Source organism: Ipomoea triloba, chromosome 6, assembly GCF_003576645.1.
Source record: "Ipomoea triloba cultivar NCNSP0323 chromosome 6, ASM357664v1".
Classification (NCBI taxonomy): Eukaryota; Viridiplantae; Streptophyta; class Magnoliopsida; order Solanales; family Convolvulaceae; genus Ipomoea; species Ipomoea triloba.
Window position 1 is genome coordinate 11,664,818 of NC_044921.1, and position 18,460 is coordinate 11,683,277.

Here is an 18,460-nt window from a genome sequence, read left to right on the forward strand (position 1 = left end):
TTCTTTGATCTAGTTATTTTCCTGGGTCGGTCCCTTTAATCCAACGAGTACGCCATCTATCATCCAGTCTCCCACTTTCTTAAAAGTTCGTGGAGCCAATGTCTCAAAAAAGTAGGTTAATCTGCAAATTCACCAGAATGAGAGATGAAAAGAAAGATTAAATCAGTTAGTATGGCCCTTAAACATGAAGCCCAGGGTTGGTTACCTAACTCGGGTTTGCGTTGGGGTGGACTAATCGGTCAGCCTAGCTGACTGGTTAGTGTCTCAAGAAGACAATCGATCAGGTTGGGCGCTTAGATTTTTTATAACGTTTGAGTTCTCAAATCATCAATCCAATACTCATCTCCGCCAAAATTTTCAAAAATGTTTGAGTTCTCAAATTATACATCTCCGTTAACCATCTAATACTCTTCTCCATCAATTTTTTTAGAACATCTAAGTTCTCAAATTATCTATCCAGTACTTCGTTAACCATCTAGTAGTCCACTCTAGTAGCTTCCTGTTGCCTACTAGACTCTTTATGCCGACTAGACTTTTCACTAACGACTCCTAGTCTAAGTACTAAACTTCTCGCCAACCAGATTTTGTCAAATTTTACTTCTAGAAGTCTTCCAATTGTTCCACCATTACCTGATTACTACCTTATGGGTGTAAACTGTCCAACCAGACTCAAGTACGGGGACTGCTCCGTAACGAAGGTTGGTATGTTCTCTGTGGGTACATGGTTTGTTTTCCCTTTTTGACAGTCGGTCCTCTATATGCGTTCTCACCTCTTCGCGAGGGGCCATTTTACCCCTCGTTTCCTCTTCTATAGTAAAGATTCCTCAATTTCCACGTATTTGTGGGCCCGCTGGATAGCTTGGGCGTAGGACTCAGGGGGTTCCCTTCGCAAGTTGGGAAATAGATCCTCGATCTTAATGCGTTCATGAACAATATTAGGGCTGTTCAGTCGTCCAAGTCCTCTATTGTTTGTACCTCTTTTTGCCACAGTTCAAGAATTCTTTCAACGTTTCTAACTCCCCACGTTGTACAAAAGTTAAGGCCATGAAGTGTTTCTTAGCTTTCGTACATCTAGCGAAGTGTGTTAGGAATTGCTCTGCAAGGGTCTCAAAGTGATTGATAGACTGGAGGGGGGTGGGAGGCAGGCAGACAGCAACAAGAACCATTGATGCGCTCCACCGATAGTTGAAAAGAAGGCACGATAGTACATAGGGTCCTATGCTCCTATTACCATCATCTTTGCTTGAAAATCCACTAGATGATTGCTCGGGTCATTGGTCCCATTGTATGTAGGCATTGATGGACACTTGAAGTCCCTCGGTGCACAGTATTATTGCATTTCTTTTGAGAATGGGCTGGTGGACAACAAAGGCCAAATAGTCGACTGGTTTTTTCACCCTCAATCTTGCGCTAGAGATCCTTTATTTCTTTAGCCAGTTATGCGATCTCCTAGAGTTTTTTTCCTGACCAGGTGTGGGGGTCTCGCCACTATTCTTGGCCATCCCTTCCATAGAACCAATCTCATTACATTTTTCTACGTGTGGTTCTCACGTGTGGAGGGTAGCTGCCTGAGCAACCTCTACTCGCCACGGGGGATTAAGCCTTACCTTCCTCCGTAGGTTCCTGTTTGGTAGATTATTTTGCTCTTGTTGCTTGGTGATAGGCGGCTGGCTTTGTGGGCCTAGACGGTCAGGGACGGAATTTGTCGAACATTGCCTATCAGACGGACCAGATTCCCATGTTCTCTTGGGTGATCAGTCCTCGTTGTTTGCTCTGTGCATGTAGTCACGCCTAGAGTGGTTTGCTGTGGCAGACTCTGCCTCTAGATGCGTAATCATGTTGCAAGGCCTTGTAGAGGCGTTCTCCAGCTTCTAGCACGGCAGGATAGGGTCTGACTGTTCGGGTTTGAATGACATCACCAACCAGCTGAATGGTTGAACGAACCTCTTCTTCCTCCCGGGGGTTTTCCAAATTTTCTTCTCAAGGGGGTATAGGTTGACTGGACAGTGCGCAGGAAGTGAGTGTGCTAAGGGTTTCTCGCAGATCCCGAACCGACCAGTCAATCTGAGTATGTCGTCATGTGGCCACCATGATCTAGGGTTTCAGGATTTTGTGTATTAGGTTTGAGGAGCGAACGTAAACGTTTTGTTTCGATCTCCACAAACTGCACCAATGTTAGTTTTATGACTTTTGGGCAGCCAACGGCTAACCAACAAAACCGTTAAAATAATGAGTATATAGGAATATAGAAGATATGGAGATAATTTAGAGAGTAATTATTTTGTGTTGCTTTGAATTGTTTGTCCTTCCCCCAAATTGGATGTTAATACATAGTCAACCCAAGGGAAATCTCCATATCACACCCACTGCCTTCAACACCAATATCTATGAAATAATATTCTTCGCACCCACCACCAACAGAGTTGAAGTTAACAGTTAAGAATGGACCAACATGTTGCACAAATTAACAACATGAAAACATAACACACTAAAGAAAAACATATATGCACAACACTTCATATTAAAAACACCACACAACCAACATAAATGTACCACCAAGCTACTCAACATACACAATTAATTTCTACCAAAGGTATGTACATACACCGCATCCAAGCTCAGAACAAACATGCATCACCAACAAAATCAAGATGCAAAGCAATCAACCCAAATATACACCACAACTATTACATAGATTCACAACACAACAACATTCTTATTAGCACTAAACACATGCATACAAATCCATAACAAACATGCACCACCAACAAAAACAAGATGCACCACAATCAAACCAAAACTGCACCACAACCACTACATAAAAGCATAACACAGCGTGCCCAAAGCCCCACTACCCACCCCCAATGGCCAACCCCACCATCAATAACCATTAAAAAACCAAAAAATTACCATTAGAAGATCTAAACAAGCAACAAATATGCAAAACCACAAAAAGTATTCAACAAAACGTCTAACAATGATGGAAAAATGCTAGTAGAGGATCTGATAGGGAATTTACACCGGATGTATAGCTATACACATGGTCAGCACATACCCCTTGGTCTATGAGGAACGGTTTTCAATTTGGATCGACCTTATTCTTCACAACAACTCAACTTGAGCTGAGGTATAGCTCTGCGACTAATTATGTATGTTGTAACACGACCCGACCTTGGGTCGGTCTCGACTTGGAGCCTCAACTCGATACCACGAGCAAATAACCTTTTGCGCCCATGAACAAGAATCGCGAAGTAACATTGTAATCGATCACATCACCTAAGTACTGTCGAACATCTCAAGAAACGTAGACCAATCTATGTGGCCGAATAGCCCATCGAATGCATGCAGAATACATGGCAGGCATGCCGAGGGGACGACATGTGCTCCCTTCCACTCCTATAAATACTGCATTAAATGCTTAGAGGGGGAACTTCTAGATCTTCACCTAATCAATATTAGTCTAGGAACCTCTGACATATGGTTTCTTATTCCTGAGCTCGCATACTATACCCTATAATAATTTAATTGTATATCCACTCGTATTTACCACATTAAGATGATGAATGTATATTGTATGTCATTAACAATAGGAATATAGTAAGTACATAAATACATGTAGAATAATACAAGACCTAGAAGTCTAAGAGTACTAAACTACGAGAGTCTTATTACACCTCCTCAAGCTTAAGGTGGTAAACACAAAACATTAAGCTTGTCACGAAGAAACTCAAACCGCTTGACAGACAACAGTTTGCTAAAGATGTCAGCAACCTGATCTTGAGTAGAGACAAAACGAACTTTGAGATCACCAGAAGCAACCTTATCACGCACAAAGTGATAATCCACCTCAATATGTTTTGTGCGCACATGAAATACCGGATTGGCACAAAGGTACGTAGCTCCTAGATTGTCACACCACAAAGCGAGCAGAGTAGATAACGGCAACCCAATCTCATTCAGTATCGACACAACCCATGTCACCTCAGTCGCAACATCAGCAAGGCCTTTATACTCAGCCTTTGTCAAAGAACGAGCCACAGTCTACTACTTCCTACAAACCTAAGAAACCAATATAGCACCCAGATAGACAGTAAACCCACTGGTAGATTTCTGGTCGAGGACATCACCAGCCCAATCTGAATCAGAATACCTGTGCAAAACTGACATCAGAGAAGGTCGCAAACGCAAGCTAAACTAAAGCGTAGCCTTGACATACCGCAACACCCGCTTCAACATGATCCAATGTGAAACTAAAGGTGAGTGCATGTGTTAACATAGGTGATTGATCGCATAAGAGAGATCCGGTCTCGTCACAATTAAATACTGCAAAGCACCCGCAAGACTCCTGTACTGAGTAGGGTTATCAAACAGAGCATCTGACACCTCAGTCACGCGAGTCGTAGAAACAGGCGTAGCAAGAGGCTTGCAATCGATCATTCCAGCATGAGTGAGAATATTGGCTATGTACCTACGCTAAGAAAGAATATATCCACCATCAATCGGCACCGTCTCAATCCCGAGGAAAAAATTCGGAAAACCAAGGTCAAGAATCTTAAAAGTAGAAGCCAAACACTACAAAAGCTCAGACACAAGAGACGAGTCACTACCCATCACGAGGATATCATCAACATAGACAAGGACAAACAAGTGTGACCTAGTATTGGACCGATGAAATAAAGAAATATCAGTCTTACAGGCCTTGAAACCAACAGACAGCGGGAAGTCATGCAGTCGCGTGAACTAAGCCCGTGGGGCCTTCTTCCGACCATAGAGACAACGCTGGAGTAGGCACATGTGATCGGGAAAGAGCGGATCAAAATACCCGGGCGGCTGCTTCATATACATGGTTTCCGCCAAACACCCGTTCAGACAAGCGTTGTGGACATCCAACTGGCGAAAAGTCCACCCACGTGACAACGCCAAAGAAAGTAGAAGACGGACCATGGTAGGCTTCACTACCAGGCTAAAGGTGTCAAAGAAGTCCTCGCATGCCACCTGATTAAACCCCTTCGCGACCAATCGTGCCTTGAAACACTCTATGGACCCGTCAGCCTTTCTCTTTGTACGGAACACTCATTTGCAGCCCACAACGTTCATATCCGGTGTGGCTGGAACCAACCACCAGGTCTGATTGTGAAGCAGCGCATTGAACTCCTCATCCATTGCAGTACGCCACTCAGGATGAAGCACAGCCTGAGAATAACAGGTGGGATCCCCACCAGCAGCCAACAACGCGCGCAAAGGGGAAGAACGCTCCATGTGACGTAGATGCATAGAATGAGACCGAGGCGGAGGAGGCCCGGTCCGAGCACGACCCCGCCGTGTACGCGGAGCAACAAAACCTGACCGAGTAGCCAGATCAACAGGCTCATCCACAGGTAAAAGAGCTGGAGGTGGCACAAGCAGAGACGCAGCACAATGAAACACACCACAATGTTAAGAAACACACCACAGTGCATATTTGTATGGTGTGTTTCTTAACATTGAGTGGTGTATTTCGTAACATTGAGTGGTGTGAACCGCACGGCCGCACTTGAACCTGACCCTATATATACATACATACATACATACATATATATATATATATATATATATATATATCTGCTCAAATGCGACCGCGCCTTCCCGTGAGGTCGGTGCAGTATACACCACTAGTGTTAACAAAATACATCACTAGTGTTAGAAAAATGCACAAAAATACCCCCATAACTTCCCTGCCCCTAGTTTTATAAGCTAGCATGACGTGATAAAAAAACAAAATAAAATATATAATTATAAAAAATAATTAAATATAATACATATAATGAGCTAACATAAAATATATATTTTATACTAATTAGAAATAAAAATGACAAATTTTGTAAATATCCATGGTAATCTTAGATAAGCTAAGAATTGTAAGGGAATCGCATTCCCTTCAAAATCTTATGTAGAGGGTATGTTACATTTCTTGGAGAATGTTATATTTCCTTGAGAAAGTAAGATAACATGAACCAAGCATAGAAATATAAGTTTTGAAATGTCACATTCCCTTGATTATGTTGTATAACTTGGACCAAACATCTCTTAATATCTACTTTAGTATTTCAAAAAAGAAAAAAAGACTATTTTTGCAAGAAAAGGCAGATGGCAGTGCAGTCATCCCTCCTAGAGTTGGGAAACCTCCGCTTCCATGCATCAACGGCAGCCTTCACCACCGCTTTCGCCGCCATTTCTTCCCCGTATTCATACGCTGAACACACTATTGACATAACCTCATCATTGCTCAGCACATCCCACACCTACAACATCAGATGAAGAAATTAAATAAAAACCAGTGATAAAAATAAGAAGAAAAGGAGAATGATAACTTCTCTCATATGGAAAAATAATATGGCCAGTAATTTATTTCTTAATTGGACTGATTCAATGCAAATTGAAATTAGTCTGAATATTGTACGGGTTTAACGATGGAATAAATTAAACTAGGTAGACCGAATTAACCAAACCAATAATTAAAGAATGAATGATATATACCAGGGGTGTTTGACAAATATCTATTAACGGGTGTGACTAGCTGATAGCATTAGTTGGTTGTAGAAAGATGTTTGGTAAATTAGTTGATAACTGATTATATACAAAATGACATTTAAGGGTATAATTTATTTTCTCAAAAAAACTAACCGAAAAAGTTGATTTGAGCATATTTTTGAATTTTAGCGTTTTGAAGCAATAAGTTGTTACAAAAAGCTAATTCACCAAACACTTATATTTGTTGTTTAACCAAGTCAAACAGCTAATAGTAGTCAAACAAGTTAAAATTAGCTAATAAGCTAACTATGTTATCAAATCGGACTAATATATTGAGCTAGGAAGACCAAGCTTTGTATTAATGACTTTATGTAATGTGATTATATGATAGATTGCGTTGTCTTGACAAGAAAAATAGGAGAAATTTATATTATTTTGGCATGGTAACCGCCCCAAGAGAAGGATGAGCGGTTACGCCCTTTTGACCACATCTGTGTGCCCCACCCGACCTTATAGTCGGGCCCTGACCAGTCGAGGCCGAGCACCAACCTACTCAGAACACATTCTGGTCTAACAAAAAAAATATATAGTTCAAAAGAAACTAAATCCGGAGCGATGAATACATACCCCATCCGTTGCAAGGACAAGGAAGTGATCATTGGGAGATAGATTGTGGTAGGAGACCTCTGGCGTGGAGATTATGCCATGGTATTTGAGCAAGAAATCCCCGAAAGCTCGTGACATGGCTAGGCCTGGTGTGTCTTCATTTGGCAACCATACTCTCTGGATGTGAGGCTCTTCCTTTAAGGCTATCACCCTCCCATTACACTTCCTTATTCTTTCAGCTTCACCTGCGCCCATCAATCAATTCAAATACACAAACATCCATCATACTCTGATTTACCAAACACCCCGGATTCATATATAAATCTGCAGATTTCTAATATATATATTTGTTGGGTGGAAACTGGTAAAGAGCTAAGTCCATCAATCGGTGACTAGGGGTTGTTTGGTCGAGGCCGGTGAAGGGTCATGTCCACTCTCGAAAATGTTATGACAGTCTAGAAAATAAAATTGTGTCTTCGCTAATAGCTATAGCTTTTGGCGTAATAATAAGCATTTGATACTAAAAAGTGGTATTAGAGTAAGTCAGGGGCCGCTAAGAGATTGTTGGGAGGCTGGTAAAAGACCAAGTTCATTAATTGGTGGTTAGGGGATTGTTGGACGGAGGCCGATGAAAGACCATGTCAATACCTGCCTCTCAAAAATGTGATGGCGGTCTATAAGAATGTAAAATTTTATTTTTGTTACTAGCTATATCTTTTGACTTAGTGGTAAGTGCTTGATTCTAAAAATACTGATAAGATAGATGGAGTTATATGGAGAGTTAATTACAGGGCACAGAAGGCTTAAGATCAGTTGTTAACTGAATAGCTTTGACTCCATTATCTGTTTTTCTTCCAAGAACTGCCCGCGAATCGCCTAGATTAGCAACCACAAGATCTTCATCCTGTCAAACATCAGAAAGAGCCTACATGAGCAAATTAAAGAATTCAACAAATTAGAGGTAATTCCAGTCAAGATGCCTAAGGATACAAACTTGTAACCACAAGGTCACAAATTTAAATCCTACCCTTCTTGATTTGAGCCGGTCAACTATGGACAACTTAGACTGATTTATCTCTTTGTGATCATTTACCGACTACCGACTAAGGTCACAAGATGGGATTTACCCAATGCACACTCTCGGGTTTCCTCTTCGCTATAAAGAAGTAAAAAGACAGAAATCTTGGAAATTTTTACCTGTCTGATGGCAATCACAGCAGTGGTTCCACTGGTACAACAGTCCAGCTTCTCATGCTGTTTAATTTGTTTGTCCATCAACTTAAAGGCACTTACACAACCCTCTTTCCATTTAAGGAAACTCTTATTCTGTGTTGTATCATCATCACCCAGTTTGTTAGAAATTTTTGGCAGAAATTTTGCTTGATTGAGGAGCAGAGATGGCAAATTGTTTCTCACTAGCTTGCTCACATAGTGACCATTCTTCCCATGCCCATCAAAAACTCCACAAAAATCCCCACTCTCAACTCCATACCCCTAACAAAATTAAACCAAACATTATTCAACTTTAATTTTATAAGAATTTAGAGATGCAATATACATGCATATATATAGGTCCATATATAATCAGGTTAGAGCACACTTTAACTTACAAACTGCGAACTTGTGAAGGATTGCACCGCACTCGGATCGATTGTCTAGAAGCCGTAGCAGTGCAATCATGTAGTAGTTACGGTGCAATCCTTCACAAGTTCGCAGATTAAGCTCGATTCTCACTGATTAGAAATAAACATATATATACACACCTGATACAGAATTGCAGCATCTTGATTGATTCCTTTACTTCCTGGATGAGAGAAAGCAGAAGCAATTACTTCAACTCCATTACAGTCCCCAAAGTGGACCACATTTTCATGCCCATAATCTGCATCATGAATCTCAGAAGATGCTTTGGAGATGCAGATACCCATTTCCCAACTAGTAATTTTTTTAACTTTTTCAATTCCTTGTTATTAGTTGTTGTTGTTGCATCTATCTTCTTATAGAATTCAATCAGTGGTGAATATATTATTTGTTTACTTGAGTTGTGGAGCCTTGGGAGGTGTGTATTGGCCAAAAGAGTTGAATTAACTTAGTCAAAATCAATAATTCATTGTTTTTTAATTATTTATATTTATTTAATTACCCCAAGATTCATTTCAAGGGGCATCTGATGACGTGTGATTTTACAGGAATATACAAGGGTTTAGATAATTGAGTTAATTATCAAAATAGTCCCTGGACTATTGTAAAATTATTAATTTGGCCATTTACTATTTTTTGACTTAATTGAGTTCCTCAACTTTAAAAATCTTAACTAATTTAGTCATTGATTTGTTTAGCCGTCAAACATTCGTTTAATCAAGACTAAATTGGTAATTTTGTTATAGCCAATGGATCATTTCAGTAATCATATTCACCATTTCCTCTCTTATTTAATCGAAGAGTTAATTACCGAACTAATCTTTTAGCTATAGAAAAATTATTAATTTGGTCTCGCGGACATTTGACGACTAAACAAACGGAATATCAAATTAGTTAAGATTTTTAAAATTGATGGATTTAATTAAGTAAAAAAATAAAATCAATGACCAAATTGATAATTTCGCTATAGCCCAGGGACCAATTTCATAATTAACTCATAATTATATATATTACATATTACCAGCTTGCTTATACGTCATTTGAACAGTAAGTCAAAATCTCCAAACATTAAAGTATAATACCAACTTTTTATTTTTATTTTTATTTTATATCAAATCTTATATCATTGGCATGAATTTATGTGATTAGCTCATTGTAAAATCGATTAACTCAACAATAATTTAATTACATTGTTCGGTATGAAAATTCAGTCCAAATAACATTTTAGAAGCATAATACACGAACAAAAAGCAATAATTATTCCAAAGACTATGGTCCATGAATAAAAGATACATTTTTTAAAAAAATTTAGGTGATCCCAACTTCATCCGCCCCTAGAGCCGGTCAGATCCTAGTCTTTATATGTGCACAAAGGATCCAATCCAAACCTTCCAGCATCTTTTAGGCTGCATCTAGTCATGACATTTAAGTCAGACGACGAACTAATTACATTAAGTCCCGAGAACTAAAATGTACATTTTTAATATATTAAAGGTACATTATTTGAGTATTGAATGCGTATTATTTTATATACTATCAAATACGGAGTAATATATATTTAATACATAAATAATGTACTTTTATTATATTAAAGATATATAGTCTGCAGAAAATTTTGCCTCAAAAACGCTGGTAAACTGCATTAGTTAAGTGATATCCTTTTTTTTTTTTTTTGAAAATAGTTAAGTGATATCCTTTGGTTTTCTTGAATGGTTATCTAATTGGGTTGACTTCTTACAAACATGTATATAAGTTGTGTTTGCTTATTGAGGTGCAGTTGCAATTATTAAGGCTGTTGTCATCAAATGTTAGACATTTGGGATTAAAATAATTGCAATGATAATTATTCATAATTTAAGCCTTATAAGGAAGCATTGTACCAAAGACTTTGGAACAAACTATTCATTTTTAGGGACTAAATTAGAGATGTTCAGTATTTTCTCTCTTTTTTTTCTTTTTTTTTTAAGATTTAAATAAACATTATTTTTTAAATTTAACCATTTGACTTTATTGATTTGAGCTGGCAGAGTTTATATAGTGCACACTTTCGAGCTCTGTTGCAAAAATTGGCCTAAGCAGCTGCCTAGGCCGAGATGAATTACCCCCTAGACGGTCATCTAGGCAATGGAGTTAGCGGCGAATTTGGCCGAATTTGACCAAGTAGGCCTTGTTAATTTTTTTAATTATATATATATATATATATATATATATATGACATACACCCACGAACGTGCACTGTTTTTTTTTAATAATTAGTCGCTTAGTCACTACTCTACTGCCCGATTAGTGCCTACTGCAACCATACTCACTTCGAATTTACCTCATCAATGATTAAAGTAAAAAAAAAAAAAAAACCATATGTTACTCTTCATTAATAGCCTATTAATGTCATGATATACATTAGAATTTTGTATATATAAAACATTCGAGTAATACTGTATTTACCATCTCTTTTTCTTTTTATTTTGTTTAGTCTCTTTTAATGTGGCGCGCACCGATGGGTATAGAGATAAAAGGGCAGCAATGTTGTTTTAAAAAAAAAAAAAAATCCATTTCATTTGATATTTTACTTCCAACAAAATTAGGGTATGTAGCCAGAGTAATATATCGTGAGAATATGCTAGCATTTATCAAAAGGTTTGAGATTCATTTAATATCTTGAAGTCCTAAGAAGAATAATTTATTGCCACAGAATATGAGCAAAAACTTGTGTGAGACCGTCTCACCGTGAGACGGGCTATGTTAAGATGAAAATGTAATACTTATACACACAAATGTCATACTTATATGCTCAAATGTAATAATACTAATCAAAAATAAAAATTTTGTTACTTATAAGGGTAATGTAATATTTTTAAGGAAAAATACAATACTTTTACGTTTAGATTTAAAAGTTTTACATTTTCCTCAAAAGTATTATATTTTCTCTTATAAGTAAGGGGCACTTGTCAACATTACTTATTATGAAAAATGTATTACTTTTTCTCTTATAAGTAACAAAAATTGTATTCATGATTAGTATTATATTTGAGCATATAAGTATGACATCATTTGCACATATAAGTATGACATTTGCATGTTGCTTCGACCCGACCCGACCCGACTCACGAATAAGGATCCGTGAGACGGTCTCACACAAGTGTGACCCAAGATCTTGTGGTCTAGTGGCACACTGGCACCCGGTTGCACCTCTACATGAGAGGGGGTGAGTTCGAGCTTCAGTACGTGGATGCGATATTGGCTTTTTGTGCTTTATCTGGTTGAGAAAATAACTATGAACAGATACTACATTATAACAGAGTCAATAGTACTTTAAAAAAAAAAGAATAATTTATTATCTTTTACTCAGCTCATATTTGAATTGATAACCTCTGCAACAATATACTAATCTTTAGATAATTAGGTGATGATGCAAGACTACACCATACTAAAATGTCTACAAATTAAAGTATCATATAGATAAACTTTAAATACAAATGAAAGGGCAATTGGAACTACTACTACAAAAACATATATTACTCATTACATAGTCAAGTTTTCTCACCATCTTAATTTAAACAACAATAACAACAACAACAATAATATAATAATAATAATAATATTTTTTTGCCCCTCAATTATAACCGTGATGTAAATTTAATATCTCAAATATTATCATAATGGTAGATTGAATTCCCGAAAGATCAATCCACCACTAATATGTCACTTGACAAAATGACGGATTTGATTTTTTTAGAAGCCAAATGAATCCACTATTTTGATAACAACTAAGCGACTTAAATTATATCGCTAATAACTTAAGAGACAAATTTAGACCATGACAACCATAACTGAGAGACTAAAAATGTCAATTTTTACTAAAAAGAGAATTAGTTAATTTACACTTGAACCCATTATCAAAAGTTATAACTTCAAGATTTTGTTGCACTTTTCCGGCCAAATTACCAGCCAAATCTCAACGGAAAATACTAAACCCTAAAATAATGAGGGTATTTTAGTCATTTCACACCTATTTCTTCTTCTCTGGCGAGCTACCATATTTTCTTGCACTTTTCCAGCGACGGCGAGCTACCATTGTCCGAAAGAGCGCGTGATTTCTTCAACCCGTATTTGACCATAAGGCGGCGACCCATTTCCATAGCCTTTCCGTTGACTCCGACTTCTTTGATGGTCTGGAGTTTGGTGGTTCGGCTGCTGTCTGCGGCGAAGCAACCACCCCGCTCTGGTCGGAGAAAATGGCGGCAATGGGTCCGGGCCCACGCCACAGGCACAGTAGCTCGATGGATGGGTCTTTCGCTACAACGTCGTTCGAGGTTGAATCCATCTCGGAGAAGAAAGCTATGGAAGCTGACAGACTTACAGAACTTGCCTTGATTGACCCTAAGAGAGCCAAAAGGTGTTTCACTTTTTCAATCATCGGCTAAAATATATTTCTTCGCTCAAGCTCTCCTCCCGTAGGACTGGGGCAACTATGTCACTTCTTGGGTCGAAGAAATCGCGCGCTCTTTTGGACAATGGTAGCTCGTCGTCGCCGGAAAAGTGCAAGAAGATATGGTAGTTCGCCGGAGAAGAAGAAATAGGTGTGAAATGACTAAAATACCTTCATTATTTTAGGGTTTAGGATTTTTCCGGTGAGATTTGGCCGATAATTTGGCCAGAGTGACCGAAATTGATAAAAATTGAATAGTTAAGGTATGAATTGGCCCTATTTTCCTTCAAAACACAAAAATACCCCAAATTAGTCTTCAACACAATTTATCACATATTTGGACATTTTAAGCACAGATAAAGAAAATTCAATCCCAAATTAGCCCATAAATTCCCCCGTAAAAGTAGTACAATTTGGCAGTCATCAAATATCTACTCTGGTTCACAGTCAATGTAACGACAAAGACATTTGCGCATAATTTTTTCATGTGAGTATTGTGTAATTGTGAACTCAATTGTCTTGGCATACATACTTGTGTCTTTCTTGGAGTAATCTTAGTCTTACTTGAGGACAAGCAAGTTCTAAAGTGTGAAAATGTTTGATTAATGCTTAATTGTTCTACTTTTCTTGTGCATTAATTGGTCATTTTTTACTTCGTATCGCTTTAATTGTGTTTAAATTAAAGTAGCCAATTATTGAATAAAGTATGTGAAATGAGCATAATGATGGAGTCGCTCCAAGAAATGAATTACAGGAAAGCTCTATTGAAAGAAAACACGTCCTCGGAATCTGAGTCGCCGATGGAAAGCAGCCGGACTCCAGAAGAACAAGACCTGCTGGAAAGAAGTACCAAGAAATCAAAGCGGGGTGAAAGATCGCCTAAAGGTCCCCAGAGCTTTGCGATGACAGACGTAGTCAAGGAAACGCCTCTTGTGTCTAATTCAGAATCGTTGCATGTGCCTCCCTCTGCGACACCAGGTCCTTCCGCGGGTCAGAATGGGAACCAGCCACTGGATGATGAAATGGAAGAGGACCTCGTTTCGGATGAAGAAGAAATAGATGAAGCCAACTTCGATCCAGACTGTCCGACGATTATAGTCACAAAGGCGGAGAAAGTGAGGCTGCGTAGACCATGGCGCCGTTCCCTCATCGTCCGGGTTCATGGCCGATCAGTAGGGTACTCATACCTCCACCGTCGATTAACAAGTTTTTGGAATCCGGAAGGTACTTTCGATTTGATTGCCCTCGAACACGACTACTTCATAGCTCGTTTTGAATTCCAATCTGACTACGACTTTGCAAGATTTGGTGGTCCTTGGATGATCTTGGACCACTATCAGATCGTCCAAGAATGGTCCCCAAATTTTGATCCCACCGAGAATAAAACTGAAAAACTCTTGGTTTGGGTTCGACTGCCTACTATACCAGTGGAGTATTTTGAAGAGGACTTCTTATGGAAAATTGGGAAGAAGATTGGCCGCCCCATCAAGATTGATGATACAACGAGCCTCGTCTCCAAAGGAAAATTTGCCCGGATCTGTGTAGAGGTCGATGTTACCAAACCGCTTCTTGCAAGGTTCACTCTGGAAGGAAAAGCATGGCCCATCGAGTATGAAGGGATCCACCTTGTATGTTTTAAATGTGGTATCTACGGTCACCGGCAAGATCAGTGTGGCCCGCCGGCGACATCGGCAACGGTCTCACCCAAGGAACAAAACGAAAATGCTAGCATCCCCAGTTCGGTTCTGGGCGAGGAATTCATGAGGCCGCTTGTTAGGAACAATCTTAGCACCTCAAGATTACCAAAGGAAAAGTATGGCCCTTGGATGCTGGTTACCCGGAAAGCCAGGCAACCTCCCCGAAGGCTGGCGGTTTACCAACCGGCCAACCGTCACCCAGGCAAGGAGAGTCGTGCTCCAAATGGAGTGGCCAACCAACAAGGGATGGCAACTACCTCCCGGTTCGGCCCCCTACAAGATGGTGAGGAATACGTTGAAACAGAGGGTGTGCCACCTGCTCACAACGAGTTACCCAAGGACTTGTTGGCTAACACAGGGCACCAAAGGAGACAACGCAATCCTAGGGCAGCTGTTGAAGAAACCAATTGGTATCCTGCTCAAGGAGGTTACACGCGGGGGCAGCAGACCGCGCCACAAAATGTGAACAGAGGTCGCGGGGGCAGGGGCAACCCACCAAGGCGTGCAGCTGCGGAATCTGAGCATGTGGTAGTCCGTGGTTCGGCAAGTGGCAGAGTTATCACTAGGACTACAGTCCACCACCAGCAACCGTGGCACTATGACTACCCACATGAGAAGCCACCGGACGGGGATATTGGGTTCTTAGACATGGCGGACCCTCCCAACGATGAAATGATGAATGATGATAGAGATGTTGGCCTCGATGGCACTAAGGCAGAAGACCACATGCTCAATTGAGCATCTTTATTTTCTTCTCACATCATCTTCGAAGGCGACTACATGGATATTATTCAAGGTATTACCAGTAGCAAAAAATCAACATGGTGGCAGATAACGTTCTCACTGTGTGTAAGAGGAAGCTCCTGAAGCTGGGAGTTTGGAAGATTGAAGCCATAGCCCGCGAACAAAACAAAGCTGCAGACTTGCTCGCACAGAAAGCTTCTAAATTGGACAGAGGCATAACCTTACTCCACCAGCCTCCAACCGAATTACTTGAAACCATCCAGGATGACGCCGATGGTATGCCATCATGGCGACAGTGGTTGTAATAAACTAGCAGAACTATTGGGTGTACCCCTTCCATTTGATATAAAAAAAAGTATGTGAAATGAGCTAATTAAAAGCAATACTGTGTTTTGTAACTAAAATGGCAATTTCAAGGGTAAAATTGAGAAAAAGGTGCAAAATAGGATATAAGCCAAAATGACACCATCACATAGAAGTGTCACACACGTAACGCAACTCATGAAGAACAACTTCAGAAAGTCATTCTTTCATATCACGAGTAGTCATTACCAAGGTTGAAAAAATTGCTAAGCACCCCCAGGCACATGATTTTTATTACTCCATATAACACCATTTGTTTAATAATAACTAGTCACTAGTCTCCGTCAAGGTTAAAAAAGACGCTAGCTAGGCGCCCTTATTTTAGTCCAATCCAGGCTCAATCCCCCACTTGTCTTGACATTCTTCCCACATTCTCCACCACTCCCTTAGTCTCAACCCAATTTCTCTCAACGACCAATAATGGGGGGAGCCAAGCTGTTTGAAACCCTGACAAAAGCAATTTTATTTTTGTTTTTTTATTTTTTATTTATTTTGTTTTGACGTGAAAGTGAGACCCCTCTTAAAAGGGGAGAGTATTGCGGAGATGTAAATAAAGTAACAAATTTAGTGATGTGAAAATAAGAAATTATTGCAAAGATAAGTTCATTCTAACCTTGTTCCCTTTTCATGCATATAACCAAAGGAACATGTTTTAATACAACTCCCAAAAAAGATGATGAGCCATCGCATAAGCAATTTGCACCATTTAGCATTACATCTATAAATGTATCCTTGAACTCCAACCACTTAGGGGAGAGAATCATAGCTCCGATTGTGACATATTTTGCAGTGGATATCAAAGTGGAACCACAGCCTCAGAGGGTTTAGAACTTTAGATTACTAAACACGACCTCACAGAGGGCGTGTTTGGAGTTTTTTTTATTTTATTTTTTTTTTAATTCTTAGATGTATTATATTGGTATTATACCATGATGAATGAAAAAAAAAACATTTGGTAATAATTATAAAATAATCAGTATTTTAAAGTCGACTTCCATTTTGAATACCATTATTAATGTAAATGGCATCAAACCCTTCCCTTTATACGGGAGGTGGTGGGTTCGAGCCTCAGTGGAGGCAATACTGACTCTTGTGCTTCAATAGGTTGAGAAAAGTAGTTATGTTATTTGCATTGTAATAGAGTTAGTAGTATTAAAAAAAAATGTAAATTATCATATTTTTTAAACAAAAAACTACATTCACAGTACTTATGTTTAAAACAAAAAAAAAAAAAAAAAAAAAAAAAAAAAAAAACAATAGTACGACTATTTTTAAAAAACTGTTGAATGCTACAAACAACCACACGTATTTTTGTTGCTAAATTGCCGCCATTATCCTCTGCCGTCCACATTGCCACCGCATCATTAGCCGAGAAAAACTGCCTTCATCATGCAAAAGAAGCTTTGTTAGGATTTTGTTTTTAGGGACAGGGTATATTAGGGTGAGCCTTTTTCTTTCTAATTCGCTATATGAAAGTAAAGTTCGGTTTTAAATGTTAAAAAATCTAAGCACTCGACTAGCTTTTTGATAAAAATTGGAGATGTCAAAATCCGAGAAAAAACTATCTCCCAAAATGTAGACACCCATTGGCAATCGCCTGACGCCACCTTCACCTGCCGAAGCAGTCAACTGTCAAAAAACAATTGTGACCACAAAAATTACAACTTTGATAGTTTCTTTTAAGGGGCCATAACCTTTCAAATGTATATAGAAAAATTTTAATGGCCAAAAATATAGATATTCAAAGCTTTAGAGTTTAGACCACAAGGTAATAAGAGGAAGTCAAGATTTTTTTTATAACAAAAAGAAAAAAAAAGTACTTTTAAAGGTAAAACAAGAAAGAAATTGTTGAGATAGAATTGGAGAACAAAAAAAAAAAGGCTTTTGGGAATATTTATGCTTAGGTCAACGTGAATTGTTTGGTTGAGTGTAGTTTGGAGGAATTGGAATTCATTGAATTTCAAGTCAATGAATTTCCAAACTACATTGTTTGGTTGGAAAGAAGAATTGCAAAATTGCAATTCCCTCCAAATGATGAATTACAATTCATGAGATAACCCCGTGAATTGTAATTCAATGGAGATGAGGGACAATTTTGCCATCAAATGTTAATTAAAATCTTTATGCACTTGTAACTTGAATGCGGAATCACAATTAACAATGAATCGCAAATCAAATTAATCAACTAAACAATGTTCATAATCATGGATCTTTAATTAAAACATGAATAAAGATAAAGACTTTACTTGATTCCATGTATTCTCTAAAATAATCAAGAATGTTTCACTCTCTGATCTGTATGTCAATCTATATGTCAATCACCTAGAAAACTCAATGACTTGAAACCTATGATTAACTCCTCCCATACCTTTTGTTTTTAAAAAAAAAAATTGAAATTATTATTATTATTATTATTATTATTCTTTTTAAAGAATTATTATTATATTTTTATTTTTTAAAAATTATTATT

General features: G+C 38.5%; 1 protein-coding gene across 1 annotated transcript; it reads right to left on the bottom strand.

Moving 5' to 3' along the window:
- Positions 1-6,012: 6,012 nt before the first annotated feature.
- Positions 6,013-9,059, bottom strand: LOC116023306 (probable protein phosphatase 2C 72). Its single transcript, XM_031264297.1, has 5 exons — positions 8,880-9,059; positions 8,314-8,610; positions 7,906-8,020; positions 7,138-7,361; positions 6,013-6,281 (listed from the first exon to the last, which is right to left on the bottom strand). Exons 1-5 carry the CDS (start codon positions 9,042-9,044, stop codon positions 6,105-6,107), a joined length of 978 nt encoding a protein of 325 aa, XP_031120157.1. The 5' UTR covers positions 9,045-9,059; the 3' UTR covers positions 6,013-6,104.
- Positions 9,060-18,460: the final 9,401 nt, after the last annotated feature.

Coding starts and splice junctions, on each gene's coding strand:
- LOC116023306 (XM_031264297.1), bottom strand. CDS start 9,044: ATGGGTATCTGCATCTCCAAAGCATCTTCTGAGATTCATGATGCAGAT. Junction 8,021..8,313: donor CTGTGATTGCCATCAGACAG/GTAAAAATTTCC, acceptor GATGTTTGACAG/GATGAAGATCTTGTGGTTGC. Junction 6,282..7,137: donor TTGTCCTTGCAACGGATGGG/GTATGTATTCAT, acceptor CTGATGTTGTAG/GTGTGGGATGTGCTGAGCAA.